This window comes from Diospyros lotus, chromosome 5 (genome assembly GCF_014633365.1).
Source record: "Diospyros lotus cultivar Yz01 chromosome 5, ASM1463336v1, whole genome shotgun sequence".
Taxonomy (NCBI): Eukaryota; Viridiplantae; Streptophyta; class Magnoliopsida; order Ericales; family Ebenaceae; genus Diospyros; species Diospyros lotus.
This window is the reverse complement of record NC_068342.1, coordinates 42,076,912-42,092,702: the sequence shown is the minus strand read 5'-3', so window position 1 is coordinate 42,092,702 and position 15,791 is coordinate 42,076,912. Positions and strand designations below refer to the sequence as shown.

General features: G+C 35.7%; 2 protein-coding genes across 4 annotated transcripts; both read left to right on the top strand.

Annotated features, from left to right (window-relative positions):
- The first annotated feature begins 2,683 nt into the window (after positions 1-2,683).
- Positions 2,684-5,003, top strand: LOC127802282 (probable inactive receptor kinase At2g26730). Its single transcript, XM_052337999.1, has 2 exons — positions 2,684-4,097; positions 4,226-5,003. Exons 1-2 carry the CDS (start codon positions 2,684-2,686, stop codon positions 4,897-4,899), a joined length of 2,088 nt encoding a protein of 695 aa, XP_052193959.1. The 3' UTR covers positions 4,900-5,003.
- Positions 5,004-7,520: 2,517 nt separating this feature from the next.
- LOC127801937 (uncharacterized CRM domain-containing protein At3g25440, chloroplastic) lies at positions 7,521-15,310 on the top strand. 3 transcript variants are annotated; one of them, XM_052337477.1, is made up of 5 exons: positions 7,521-7,683; positions 9,045-9,513; positions 12,200-12,601; positions 13,196-13,359; positions 15,162-15,310. In XM_052337477.1, the coding sequence occupies exons 1-4, from the start codon at positions 7,595-7,597 to the stop codon at positions 13,355-13,357; spliced, it is 1,122 nt and encodes a 373-aa protein (XP_052193437.1). In that variant the 5' UTR covers positions 7,521-7,594; the 3' UTR covers positions 13,358-13,359; positions 15,162-15,310. The 3 variants fall into 3 exon arrangements, with proteins under 3 accessions (XP_052193437.1, XP_052193438.1, XP_052193439.1); XM_052337478.1 differs by having other exon boundaries at positions 15,064-15,208; XM_052337479.1 differs by having other exon boundaries at positions 15,036-15,183.
- The last annotated feature ends 481 nt before the right edge of the window (positions 15,311-15,791 follow it).

The following is a 15,791-nucleotide window of genomic DNA, read 5'->3' as shown; positions in this document are numbered from 1 at the left end:
TGTTTTCATGCCCTTGGTTGCCTCATCTCTCCTATTCTCTCGTTCTACCCACGGTCGCTTGCTGCAATTGTCGGTTGCTGCTTTCCTCTCATTGCCTTGCCTCGCACCAACCATAACGAAAATGAAAGATCGACGACAGTCAGCGCGAGGCGACGAGAAAAAGGCTGTAACATACTATTACAGTGGACAACCGTGGGAAGAATGGTAGAGATAGGAGAGATGAGACAACCAAAGGCAGGGGAAAGTAAATTTGCAATTTGTGTGAGGGCATTTTGATTATTTGTGCGCATAGGTGTGACTGTGCGTACAAGAAGCATAAGATACTTGAATCTCTCTCATCTTTGTTTATTAAGTACTATTTATTAGTGTGATTTTATGAACTTGAAAATCATAGAAATGCCCAAAAGAGTTTTTGAGTCATTTTTACAATTTTGAAAACATTTTAATATCGTTTCGTAATATTAGAAAAATATCATAAACGCATTTCTATCCACACACAAAAATTATGTCAGAGAATAAATTTTTTCATCTTTAACTCAAAATTTTTAATTTTTTTCAAAATTTGTTTGAATGAATAATGAAATTAATGTTTATTTTTATATCAAATAACATTTTTTATAATTTTTATATTAAAAATTATATTTATAAAAAATCATTATATATTTTTTATTCATGTATTTTTCATATTTTCATTTCATATCATAACTGTTTTTCATTTCCATTTCCATGCTACCTAGTATAATAATATAAATTTAAAAAATATTTAATATTAAAATAAACATAAATCCCACAAGTGATTTTTTAATATTTGTATTAGCATATATTATGTTAATTTTTTTAACATGATTTGAAGAAAAATCAAAGAGCAACTGAATTGTAAAAAAAATTAAAGTTTAGTAATTGTGATAACAAAAATTAAAATAAAATGATTTTTTTGTTATGATATGCAAACTAGGACTATATTGAAGTCAATTAGGACTTATTCAAGTTTGTTTACTCATGTAATTTTTGTTAAAATGACTAAAATAATGTTGTGTTAAGATAACGATAGAATGTTTTTAAGATTAATATATGGAAGAGTTAAGATAAGGCTGAAAATTATTCTAATATTTTTATTAAATTATTTGTTAAATTTTTTAGAATATACTAAGAATTGCTCTTTTATGAGATGGGGGCATATGATTCATATTTTCTTATTTGTAAGGTCTCAGATAAATTTATTTGTAAGAAGAGAGATAAATTTATCTGTAAAATTTTAGATAAAAAGTCATGTGATTTATTTTTAATAGATTGTCAGATAAATTCAACAAATATAATGAAAATTATTTTTGTTTGTAATACTTTTATATCTCACTTTTTTTCGTCATATATTTTAATTAATAAATACTAATTTAGTTAAATAAATAAATTTAAACTTCATTTTTAAGTTCGTTTAACAAATGAACCGAGCATTTGATTCATTTAGACTCGTGAACAAACCCATTTGTAAGCTTGCTTATAAACATTTTTGTAGGCTCCTTTATATACTAATTTTGGAATATATTTTGAAATAAGGTTTGTTTTTTTTATAATTGAGAATTTTTGTTATTATATTATTTAAGATTTAAAAATATATCAATGTACACTAATTTTATACAGTTTATATAAACGTCTTTAAAGTTAAGTTTTTTTTTTAATTATCTTTAAATTTAAAACTTATGAAAAGATTTCTATAAAATTTGGCTTAAAACTCGTTTAATATAAATGAGTTAAATTTGTTAAACTTCTATATAAATAAGCTCGACTTCATATTTTAGTTCGATTCAAGTTTGACTCAAGCCCGAACTCAGTAGGTTTCTTAACAAGATCAAATCTATCCGAAGAATCAAAAGATCAAAGACAAAAAGATAGGACAATCAAGTGCCAAAATTGACTAAGGTACAAGCATGAAACGCAAATTTCCTAATTTATATTAATCTAATATGGGGCAGTTTAGTATTGTTGTGCTTTTAAAATATAATATTTTTTTTAGAATGTAGTGTTTGATAAATTGCTGGTTAAATCTATATTTTTCTCATATATTTTTTATATAATTATTTAAAATTTTCATTATTTCGATTACATCCATCAAACTGATTTTTTAGTTAATTTAATTAATATATTTTGATATTTTTTCATATAATAATTTAAGTTTTTTGTTATTTCGATTATATTCTTAGACCTATATTTTCGAGTCAATTTAATTCCAATACTTTTATGTATAAAAAAAGGTAAAGTGATATGATAAAGTACACGTTACACTCTATTCACATTAAAATATAATAATTAAATTGATTTAAAAATACAGATCTATATATGTAATCGAAATAATAAAAAATTCAAATTATCATATAAAAAATATCAAAGTATAAGGATTAAATTAATTAAAAAATATAATCGAAACAACAAAAATAAATTTTGAGTACAAGTGCTTAACGAAGAATATTTTTATTAATACTAATTTCACAACATGACACCACACGAAAGCCATAGTGTAGTAACACCGAACAGGCCCTAAAGTTTGGGCATTGCTCTTTGACAGGAACATTCTAGCTGTCATAGAAACAACAATGTAACAGAGCGGCTTCCTAGGATTCTCAGCTGGGCTTATAGAAACATTCATCCATTCTCCTTGTTTATCTCTTCCAGCTTAAAACAATGAGCCATGCATGGCTGTAATCTGCGGCATCTTCTTGGAATATCTACACCAATTTCGTTGTATTTCTATGATCAAATCAATCATCCATCCATCCATCCCAGCTGGCTGCTTGAACCGCGCGCGCAAGTTGGTTTCGGATTGAAGGTTGCAGAGGATATGGATCGTTCGCCGGAATTCTGGACCACCCACCTTCTTCTTCTTCTTCTGGCTTTTCTCGCATTTTCCGGGAAAGTTGTTTCCGGGGAAGAAGAGGTGCCATCACCGGGCTTCAATGGAACAGAAAGAGATGCCCTTTTGGCTCTCAGCAACGGATTCAACAGCTCCTTGCTCAAACGCAACTGGACCAGCATCATGTGCTATCTGAACCAGCCCCCGAGATGGCTCGGCATCCAGTGCCGCGACGGCCGAGTCACCGGCATTTTCCTGGAAAACATGGCACTTTCCGGGAAAATCAAGGCCGACGCACTCGCCAACCTCACGCTGCTATCTCTCCTCAGCTTCAAGAACAACTCGATCGCCGGCACCGTAATGGACTTCTCCCACAATCCCAGGTTAACCAAAATCGACTTGTCGATGAACGGATTTCACGGCCCGATCCCGGATTCTCTCCTCGGCCTGAACTTCTTGGAATCGTTGCGGCTTCAAGATAACGAGTTGGACGGCTCAATCCCGGCCTTGAACCAGTCCAGCCTGAGATATTTCGATGTCTCGAACAACAGATTATCCGGGCAAGTACCCAATACTACGCTTCTCCAATCCTTCAATTCTTCGTCGTTTCTGGGAAATCCCCGGCTCTGCGGGCCGCCGACTTCCACCGCCTGCAACTTCAGCGATAATTCCACATCTTCGAGCAAGAAATCCCACTTCATTGATACTTTGATCGTAGTAGTCGCCATTGCCATGTGCATCGTCTTGTTCCTTTTCGTCGTCTATTACAGAAAATACAGCAAGCTGAAGAAACAGATGAAGAGTAGTAGCAGATCCCTTCAGGACACGTCTGAGACGGGATCTTCAGAAGATCAGGTGGAAGATGTTGAGAAGAGCGGGGAGACGAGAGAAGGGTCCGGCGCCGGGGAAGGAGAGGAGAAGGGGAGGCTGGTTTTCATGGATCAGGAGGGGAGCTTTGAGCTGAAAGATCTTCTGAAGGCGTCGGCTCAGGCCTTGGGGAATGGGAATTTCGGGGCATGCTATAAGGCTAAGCTGTGCGGCGAGGAGGGGGCGGCGGCGGCTGCCGTGGTGGTGAAGCGGATGAGGGATTTGAAGCCGTTGAGCAAGGCGGAGTTCGAGAAGCTTCTGCAGCCGCTGGCCGATTGGAAGCATCCCAACTTGTTGCCGCTGCTGGCTTACTACTATTCCAAGGAAGAGAAGCTCTTGATCTTCAAATTCGCAGCCAACGGAAACGTCTTTAACCGCATTCATGGTAATGTAATTTCATGCGACTTTCTAGAAACCTTCTGTTGCCGTTAGGTATATATAACGGTTATTTAATATATATATATATCTGCATGTTTACAAACACTACATATTAAGAATATTTATTGAACGCAGGAGGAAGAGGGACCAACAATCGAATTCCATTCCGGTGGCCGGCGAGATTAGCGGTGGCTCACGGGGCCGCTCTAGCGCTGGAGTATCTCCACCTCAACAGCAACTCGCCGGCTGGAATTAACGTTATTCCTCACGGCAACTTGAAATCCACCAACGTCCTTCTCGATGAGACAGACACGGTTCTCGTCTCCGACTACGGCCTAACCTCCATCGTTGCCGTTCAGCTCGCGGCCCAGCGCATGGCGGCGTACAAGTCGCCGGAGTACCAAAGCCACAAAATGGTGTTCAGGAAATCGGACGTCTGGTGCTACGGATCCTTCCTCCTAGAGCTCCTGACTGGGCGAGTCTCCGCCCATGCAGCGCAGCCGGGGATCGCGGGTGTCGACCTCTGTAGCTGGGTTCACCGGGCAGTGAGAGAGGAGTGGACTGCGGAGATCTTCGACTTGGAGATATTGGTGCGAAGAAGCCCTAACCACTCGATGATAAGGCTACTGGAGCTGGCCATTCGATGTTGCGACAAGTTGCCGGAGAAGCGGCCGGAGATGAGCGAGGTGGTAAGAGAAGTGGAGCGCATAGCAGTGGCGGCGGACTCGGAAGACGAAGATGATCAGTTGTCGGTGGACCAATCGTTGACCGATGAGTCGCTGTCGGCTAGTCAATCTATTGAGAGATGATTTTTTTTTCTTTTTAGTTAAGGAGAGAAAGATAAATTATTTTGCTTTTGATCGGTTGTTGCACGAAAAATAGATGTAAAAAAGAAATGTTCTTCTAATAAATTGCTTCTTAAATTGCCCAATAAAATAAATTCTTAATATAATGTCATATTGACATGATATTATAACTTAGTAAAAATTTATATATTCATATACTTTTATTGTGTATTATTTACTTTTTTTTTTGTTATTTTAATTATATCTTTAAATTTATATTTTTGAATCAATTTAATCTTATATTTTTTGATATTTTTTCATGTGATAATTTAAATTTTTTCGTTATTTTGATTTTAGTCATGTATTTACATTTTTGAGTTAATTTAATATTTATACTTTTATATGTAAAAAAAAAAGATTAAATTGACTTATTTTATTTTAATTTTTTTTATATATCAAAATACAAAAATTAAATTAACTAAAAAATAAAAATATCAGAGTGTAGTCGAAATAACAAAAAATTAGAATTATCACGTAAAAATAATATTAAAATATAAAAATTAAATTGACTCAAAAATATAAATTTAGTGATATAATTGAAATAATAAAAAATATAAAAATAAAAATATGAGTTTAGCTATAAAAAAATAAAATCAAACTCACCTATGGGTATCAAGATTGTTAACCTTGTTTCCAATGTTTCACTAAAATGAGATATTTGAGGAGGGATCTTAGCTATCTTAAGAGAATTTAAAAATTGAATATATGAATTTTAATATTTTTAAAAAATACTAAAATTAAGTGGTAAAAATTTAAAATGTATACGATGAGCTTTTTTTATTGTGGAATATGTAGATTTTCAGTCCGACTAATCCCTGTGAGTTTATGCAAACCATCTCATCTATGTAAATCAGACAAAAGATTACTATGTGATGGATTATCGTTTGCATAGATCTTATTACATAGTGAAACACTATATCAATCACGCATAGACATAACACATAAGGCCACGCAGCTCTCACTACATATATAGGTTCTTGTCGACATTCAGAATTTGTCGACGAAGATTTATTAACCCGCACTTGTATGGTAGATCCGAGAGATGGACAATGAGGTATTTGGTCTATTTTGCCGAGCGGACGACCCGTCCCTGCAAGATACTTCGAAGTTCAAGTTAGTGAGCGAGTAAGTTAGTCGTCCAGAGTATGTACCCCGGCCCTTAAGAGAGCTGGTTGATATATATATCAGCCCAAAAGCTTTCTTGCATGCTCCGTATGTGTAGAGGTGATGGGATGGAAAAGTCGGTGGGGGTGTCCCTGCCCCGGCGAGGTGTCGACGAGACCCTCATTAATGAGGATGGAATTTTTCATTAATGCGGGTGAGATCTGTCATTAATGAGAATGAGATCTGAGAGAGACGTTTGGAAATTCAGATGCAACTGTAATGATGTTGTTGCCAGAAGGCCAGGATGGGATTGGCATGGGCCGGTGAGATGGGGTTAGAGAATGAGCCCAAGGGGCCCAGTCAGGGCGGCCCTTGGTTTGCCAGTATGCCGCAACATGCGTTTCTTCTATGATGCGAGCTGACGAGCTAAGCCGACGAGTTGTGAAGGTCACTAGGAACCTGTCCAGAGTATAGCTGGGGCCCGTTTGAATATGCCAAAGAGTCAGAGGCGCTACCGGGAGCTTACTTGGCCCCGATATTTGACCCGAGCTTCAGCACTATCCGAGCTCGCTTTAACGAGCTCAGTTCGATTTATTGGGCCTCGAATGTTTGGGGCGAACCATCATGTTAAATCCGACTTACAAAGAGTGGAGCGAGAAATACCCATGACAGTTGCAAATAAACAAAAATAAAAAATAGATACAATACGAAAGTGAAATTGGGAAATAATATTTTTTAAAAAAGTAAAAAATAGAACGAGATAAATGCATAAATAAAAAAGATATAAGGATTTTTTTATAAATATAATTTTTAATATAAAAAAATTATTATTTAATCTAAAAACAAATGTAAATTTGATAATGCATTCAAACAAAATTTTGATAAAATTAAAAATTTTAAATTAGAGATTTTTTTAATATTATAAGATAGCCAAAAAATTTAAAAACAACTAAACAATATTTTTAATATTTTAAAAATAAAAACATTTCAAAAGTACTATGCTTGGGACGTCTAGGTGAATCATAGCTACATGGGTTCTTCTACTGAGTCAGATAGGGTGATAGATGGGTTTACAGAATGAGGGCAAAAAAATGAATTGTTTCGCCTACTTTTCAAATTTGTAAAATGGGTCATTGCTTGCTATCTCCTTTCCCTTCTCATGGTTGTCACCGAACCTCGCTACCATGCTATCGTCAGTCTCGTTACCTTTATCTCGCATTTTCGACAGTCGCTGCATCTTTAAGAAAGATGCAATGATAGTTGGCTAAGCGATGATAGCAAGTCAACGACCATGGGAGGGGAGAGGAAAGAGTGAAGTAAGGCAATAGCCCAATTTGCAAAGTGAGCGGGAGTAATTTTATCTTTTTACTCCCATTTTGTAAGTTTATCGGTAAAGTTATCCGGCTCTCTTAAGACTTTTTGAGCAAATTTATACTAAACAACTCTTTTACAAGTGTGACGTCATATACTGGTTAAGGATTTGGGGCCCAGAGCAGAACGTTGGGTGTAGCGTGTGTGAGATAGAGGAGCGAGGGCGGGCTGTGAACCGAAGAGAATGATGCGAGCTTCGGCTAGACGATTGGACGGAGTGTTCTCAACGATTCTCGGCGGTGAATCTCATCGTCCTCTCCCCGCTATCAACAGGTGATTTCTTATTTTCTTCCACCAATTTCATTGATACATTTCGAGTTTACGACAAAGTTCTAGGGTTTCAGTTCCTCTATCACTGCGCACTTTTCACCGTCTGGGTGGCTCGGAAGTTAGAAATGTAGAGGGAATAGCAATCACGAATCCTCGATTTCTCTGTTACTGACCCAAGTGTGGAAGGCGCAGACTGCATTGCGTCAGAATGCTGTATTTCTTAGTTTCTTTTTAGGTATGCACGGGATCGGATTCAGACAGTTAACGCTAAGAATTTAACAAATCAGTTTGAATATAAGTTTGTTAGTTACCTGGTTAAAATTGAATAACAGCTAGAGAATCGAACTCTTGAAAATAAGTAAGCCTTGATCCCTGCAATGGAAGTGGGGAGCCACCAAAGAGTAATCATGGATTTAAAGTGACCAAAGAAGATGTATGATCTATCTTCTGCTGCAACTCTGGTTTATATTAACTAGCCACACAGATAATTGGTTTCTTCTGTAATTTGAGCATGAATATAAATGTTTGTAGAGACCACATTACTTCTTTGCTTATTTGCACATTTGCCATATATTTTCATATCTCAATCCTTCCTGCTTTTCTATTTCAGTTGCACGGTCATTAATAGCATTTGTTGGAGATACTTAGAAGCACCAATGATGATTTATGAGTTGTACCTCATTGAACTTATTAAGAAAAGATAGCATTATGACAATTGCACAATGAATTATTTAAAATTACACAATTTTATCTGTTTCAATACAAAGTTGTTCCATCAAAGCTTGAAACAAAAAGGGAGAAAGTGAATGTAACTGTGACATGTACTGCGGCATATATCATGAATGGATTTGGTGCAGCTTTTATTTTATTTTATTTTACTTTGAATAACTAAATCTATTTTTTGGAGTTCAAAGTATCCTATGCATTATTAAATTGTAATTATTTTCACATAAGCTCTACTATATAATGTTAATACTTTTGATAACTGCAAGAAAATTAATAACTTTGGTGCCTGAACTCATTATGCAAAAAAATTGGCTTTTCTCAGATTCTGTATGATATTACCTGAGACATTCTTCAAGTTATTGCCCTATTCTTCAATGAGCTAACTGGTTTACCTTATTGGAGATAGTGTGCAAGCTTGTGTCTTGATTTCCGTTATTACCCAAGTAAAAATTCCTTTTTTAGGCAAATTGCGATTAGTTCTAGTTCAACTTTTACAGAGTTTGTTCCACTTTCACTTATTGTAATCATTCGCAGTGGTAAACTCATTTTGTAAGGGTTGGTTATGAAGATTTCAATTCAAGTACTGTTATCCTGTTAGATTGTCTCTGATGATGGATATTTATGCATCTTGTGTGCAGGGATTCTCGAATATTGTATTCTCATATAGGCCCAAGCACATCAACTCTCTCACTTTTTCCTGAGGCCAGATTTACACAGTTTCTTACTTACTTAACACAAGCAAATCAGAGAGGCAGCAAGTTGAAGGGACCTCACCTAGGAGCATTTTATATTTCCTCTCCATTAAATACTTTACTATTGCAGAGATCATTGATGTTTGGGCATCATAATACTCTTGCAAATTGGTTGCATGCTAGATGTATGAGCAATGGAACAATTGAGCTGAGAACAGAGAATGATGTTGTTAGGTTTAATATTGGCCAGCAGCTTGATAAAAATGGGTCTTGGACACAAGGAAAGAAAAAATCCAAACGAATTAAAATGTCAAAGAAGACCAAGTTAAATGAACTGAAGTTTTACCGTTTGAAGGCAAAGAAAAAGATGAAATCTCCAAATCCAGAAATTAGGATCAGATACAAGCTTGAAAAGGTATGGAACTTGGTCTAGTTTTTATATAAATGGAAAAGGTGAGATTTTCTTACACTTTTAGTGTAATGTTTCTTTATTTTCTCTTGAAATATTTTGGACATGTGAGCTCTTAGATGGGAGTGCACATTCTGCCATCACCTTATATGGTCTCAGGAGTGTCAACCATATGGGTGCTGCTAAAAATAGATTCCCTTGCATATGTTTCACCTTTTTCCAGGGAGGTTGGTTTGTGTTTGTGTTAAGAAATTAGAATTATCAAATTTTAATGTGTGGTGTTAGGATTTAGGTTTCATTTAAAATTTAAGATTTTTATGACTTCTATTTATTTTGTTAGGACAATTGTAGCTAGGGTAATTATAATATGATATTTAAATGTTTATCTTATTCTATTTCGTTTAAAAATTTTAGATTTTATCTTTTATTTATTTTGTTGAGATAATTGAAGTTAGAGTAATTATCTTTTAGTTAAGATTTCAGTCTATAAATAGGCTTATTATGTAATTAGAGGTGATAAATTTGATGAATATAGAAATTAATGATTATCCCTCTCTGTCTCTCTCACTCAAACTTCTTCGACTTTTGTTTTTTCTCTTCGTGTTTCCCTAATTCTTCTCTTCTTCGATCTTTCTCTATTTTCTTGCTAACCCCACTTCAGTTTGTATTTTAAAATCACCATTCTCGGTGTTGTATTTTTATATTTGTGATATTTTATATACTAATGTATGAGAGCAAGCCTTCATAGCAAAGGCAGGGTTGCTCCTTTGTGACCAGGATGTCACAAGTTCAAGTTATGAAAATAGCCACTTTATAAAACAAGGATAAGATTGTGTAGAAAGATGACCTTCCCCTGACTCTTGCAAAGAAGGGAGTTTCATGCTAGGAATGCCCTTATTGTATAATATAATATGAGTGAAAGGAAAGTTGTAAATAACAAATAAATCTAGAAAAAATACAGCATGTCCTAGAGAATTTTAAGGGCATTATTGCTATAGACATATAAATATAAGTTTGCAATAACAACAAAGACATCAACCTATCAAGCCTTAATCCCATTATTTGGGGCTGGCTATATGAATTCTAGTTCGCCAATCAGTTCTATGTATGGCCTTATCTCTTTATCTTCTGTGAGACCCTTATAATTCATATCATCCATAAGAGTCAGCCACTAAGTTTTTCTTAGTCTTCTTCTACCCCTTTTGCTAAATATTTGTTCTATTCCATCTCTCTTCTGAGAGGAGCCTCTATTTGTCTTCCTCTTGCATGACCACACCATCTTAATCATGTCTCACAAATGTTATCTTCAATGGGAGCCACTCCAAACTTACCTGAAAAAAAAAAAAGCAAGACTGGAACCAATTGACAAGCAGAATTCATGCTTGAAAACAGTAGAACTTATATGTGTAGATGCTTTTCCTATGCCTTGTCCTTTCATTTAATTTCCTCTATTTTTGGTTTTTGAGGTAAACTTATTTAAAATATTAGGAAGATTCCAAGGAGGGGCACAATCAGGACTCTATCCCTGAGTTAAAGATAAAAGAGTTAAAGCACCACTATTTTATGGTATTGGATTTTTTATATTGATTCGGTTTCCTATTCCTTTTTCTCAAACTTCCACATTATACATAAATATGCTCCTCCCACGTCCACCTGTTGTGACTTGAGTATCATCCATGCCTCCAGGAAGTGAAAGAAAACTGGTCTCACATTCATTCGTGCTACCCAAAAAATAGAAATGATGGTGCTTGACACCCCTCTGGCAGGGTCTTCTTGTATCAAAAAATACTTCTAGATCCCAGTAACAAATTTATAAAATCAAAAGTTGATAGAAACTTATTAGATATCATTGCCCTTAGCTTGCTGACAATACAGGAAGAGGTTAGTCATCTTCTCTCTAGTTGACTCATACATGTAGCATTATCAATCAATACCTTTTTTTTCCCTGCTTTACGAGGCTGTTGTCATCAAAATAGTTTCACAAGTTGCCTCCTGTTTGAAGAAGGCCACTTTAAGGAGGGAGGTTGGTTAGTTTTTGAATTGACCTTCCAAAGAGATAGGGTATCCTCTTTCCCATAATTTATTGATCAAAACAAAGCAACAAAATGTGAGTGTGGGTCAATGTTAAGATTTCTCTATTGTGACCTGGAGGTCACAGGTTGAAGTCAGGAAACAGCCCCTTTGCTAAGCAAGGGTAAGGCTATGTAGGGTTGACCTTCCCCAGTGTTTGCAATATAGGAGCCTTGTGCACTGGGTTCACCTTTAAGGTGAAGCAATAAAGGTTCTTTGTTTGTTAATGGGTTCCAGATTTTGGAAATGGAGTCTGGACAATTAATACTTAAGTTATCTTTCATCTAAAAAGGAATCCCCAGTGCACAAGACTCCCTTCTTGGAAAGAGGGTTTTTGTAGAACTTGAACCTGTGACCTTCTATTCACAAGGAGCAACCTTACTGTTGCTGGAATTTTTCTTGAAGAATTAGTCAATTTTTTTTTTACTTGACTGCATTTTCTATCACTTGGGAAAATGTGAACCTTCTTGACGACCTAACTTTCTGAACTTATTCAGAAAGGAAATTATTTGTTTGTCTGATTGTCTGGGGCTTTTTTTGCGATTTTGTGCTTCAATGGGGTGATAGATGTTTCTGAACTTGATGACCTCTTAATTTACTCAGTATCCTGTGATATTTTCAGGCGAAACGGAAGGAAGCATGGTTAATAGAGAAATTAAGGAAATTTGAGTTACCTAAAGCCCCAGCTGAAACATATGATCCTGAAATTCTAACTGAGGAAGAGAGGTTTTACCTAAAGCGCACTGGTGAGAAAAAGAAGAATTATGTTCCAGTTGGGAGGAGGGGAGTATTTGGAGGTGTTGTCCTTAACATGCATCTTCACTGGAAAAGGCATGAGACTGTTAAGGTTATCTGCAAGCCTTGTAGGCCTGGACAGGTTCAGGAGTATGCTGAAGAGCTTGCACGGCTAAGCAAAGGCATTGTGATTGACATAAAACCTAACAATACTATAATATTCTATCGTGGGAAGAATTATATCCAGCCAGACATAATGTCACCCCCAAATACCCTATCAAAGGCAAAGGTAATTTACTCCTTGTTGATCATGTTTTGGCTGTTTATGTCAGATTGAAAAGTAGTATATGATGGAGTGTCCCTATTTTTTTGGAAGGCAACTCTGAATTATGAATTACAAGATTGAGAAGTTGAGTATCCTAAGATTCAAAGAACTATGGTCGACTGGTCATATGACTACCTGCCTATGTTGGATTGAGTTGGACCCAATCCAGCCTCAGGCTTGTTAGGGGCATATCGTCCATAATGGAATAAAAAAAAAATGTTCTAACTTTGTCCTGGATTGTCTGGGAAAGAAGAAGACAATGTGAAGGGCTTCACATCATTTGCATGGCTTTTTAAGGTTTAAATCCGTTTCCCTGCTCCAATTGTCAAATTGCTAATAAGCAGGAAGGAAAAGGGAAAAAGAAAAGAAGAAGAATGACCGTGCTCCATCCACTCCTCCAAATCTCAACTTTAAGTCATTTGTTCCCTTCCACTCATGCTTTCATTATTTCTTGCTTGCAAAACTTGAGTTGTATGTTTGCATGCATGGTTATATTTGCTTTGCTTATTAAAGATCACATGCTTTAGTTAAGATTCACTTCTCCACTTCCAACCACAGGCCTTGGAAAAATATAGATATGAGCAGTCCCTAGAGCATACAAGTCAATTCATTGAGAAACTTGAGAAAGAGCTGGAAGAATATCATAAGCACCTTGGTCGGTACAGAAAAGAGGAGGAGAAAGAGCATGCACTGTTTCAAGATTCAGTGGTTGACACTTAAAGGTGCAGATCTATTTCATTAAAGTAAATTTATAGAGGCTAGTGCTTGCTACTTAATACGTTATTTCCATTTAAAAGTTGCTAGTGTAGATCCTCAGGCTTCCCATTTTGCATTACATAGTATCATAAATATTTCACTATTAATTTTACTATATAATATTTTTGCTTTGTAGCTATTTTTCTGTGGTTAGTTGTGGACCTAGGAACACTTTTACCATGGGAATGTTGTATAAGCCAAGTTAGAAGAATTAGTTGAGAGTTTTTCTTACCTTCCTATCCTATATCCTTCTCTTCCAACAAGGACCTTGCCTCCTATTTCTAACAAAAAGGTATTAGAGCTTGGCTTTATTTCCTACAAAGAGGTAACGAAGCTCGTCTTCAGTTTTCAAGGTGGTGATATCAGTACTCTCTAACATTCATACAGCGTGGTATCAAAGCTTGCCTCCAATTTTTGACAAAATGGTATCTAGCATTTGTCTCCCTCTTCCAACAAACAAGTATCAGAGCTTACCTATTATTTCCTACAAAGAACATTAGAGCTTGTCTTTACTTTTCATCAAAGTGGTATTAGAACTTGTATCCATTTTCTAGCTATCTTACAACACTTGCCTCCCCTTTCCCACAAATTGGTATTAGAGGTTGCTTTTTAGTTCCAACAAAATGGTGTTAGTGCTTGCCCCTAATCTCCATCAATGTGGTACAAGAGCTCTCTAAATTTCATGATCCAAGAAATTGGTTGAGATGGGACAAATTGTGTTCAAATATATATGCTAAATTGATATGGAGTGAGTATAGAAATTTGCTGCACTTTCTTATATTGAGATATGAGTTTTGGCACTCAAGGATTACAAAATTGTGGAACAACTAACAATCCTACATAAAATATTAATCTTGTCTTAATCTTTTAAAAGTTCTACCTGATGGGTCATGATTGCAGATGCTAAATAAATGAGATTATTTAATGCATATTGTATTGTGAAAGTCAAAAGGCATTTAGAGGATTATAAACATTATTTGGCAATTCAAACCAAGTGTAATTTACTAGATGTATGGCCATATACTATTTTTGTCATCAGAGACTTGTCACGGGCTAGGGAGAAATACATATTTCATCCCTTCTTTCTTAAAGTTGCTTCTAAATTTAGATATATTATCACATTATTGTTGAATGAGAAGGTTATATAAAAATTGGGTGACATAAAAGAAATATATCATATTATTTCTCTTTCCGTCTTTCAAACTTAAAATTTCCTAATATTTTGTATAAAAAACCAAATTTCATATTAATATAGATACAATAACAGCTAACAACAATGTATCAAGTATTTATTTCAGCTATTCATATTAATATAGACCTAATACTTAAATTAGGTGCTAACTAATCAACCTTTTATTGAAGCTGTTGTTTGGATGGGAATAGATTTTCTTTTCAATGTGCGCCCCCCCCCCCCCCCCCCCCCCCCAAAAAAAAAAAAAGAGCAAGCTACAGTCAATGCTGAAAAGGTTAGAACAATGCATTAACCTATTGGAATTACATGTTCCTCTAAAAAAGTGGGTGGATTTTAAATTAGTCTAAAATCAACACTGCCCTGTGAACCTATTGTTAATAAATCTGATTTCTTTTTCCTCTCTCTTTGTATCGAATTTTTTTCCTCATTTTATATTATTTGAACTATCAGTTGGCTGAATCGTAATGCCTGGTGTCAGATGGTCACAAGGCCAAGGAGAGAAGGGCTGTGGTAGTTTGTTAGCTGAGATGAAAGTATAATCATAATATATGAATGTGGATCCTGTTGCTTTTTCAGACTTGTGGAGGACTTGGATTGCAGTAACATGGATGCATGGAGCTACTCAAAGTAAATGGGACAGAGACTTGTTTAGTTGTGTTCGAAACAGATTGCATATGGATCTGGAAGGCAATATGTCATGCAAGCTACTTCTGCTATCCTTTTATGAAGCTTTGGTTACTGTTTTGTAAGTTTTGAGGCCCATCTATGAACTTCAGTCATTTGTTGAGGTTGTGCAGTTAGCCTTCAATCATTTTCTCAGTGCAACATGGTGGAGTAGGTGATTAGAAGTCTTATATAGATCTACAAGGAAACCATTATGCTTGGAATGGAATAATTGCTGAGCGAGATGTCCTCAGATGTCGTATCTCTGATCAAACTTAATGCAAGTGGTGTGGCGACAATGATTGGTGAGTCTCTCCTATGTTTGTGAGCGAGAATTTTCTAATGACTGACAAGCACTGAGACTTGAACAATCGTTTGTCTGCCATCTGGTGGTACGAACTTTGTACTGTTTGTTGGACATCATTTTTAATCCTACTATGCATTTGAAGAGATGCTTTAGCATTTTTTTTTATGTATTCATCTAAGCTGGCATGAGAAAGTGAAATGTGACGGGAAGGTAATGGTTGATGTTGGAAACAAGAA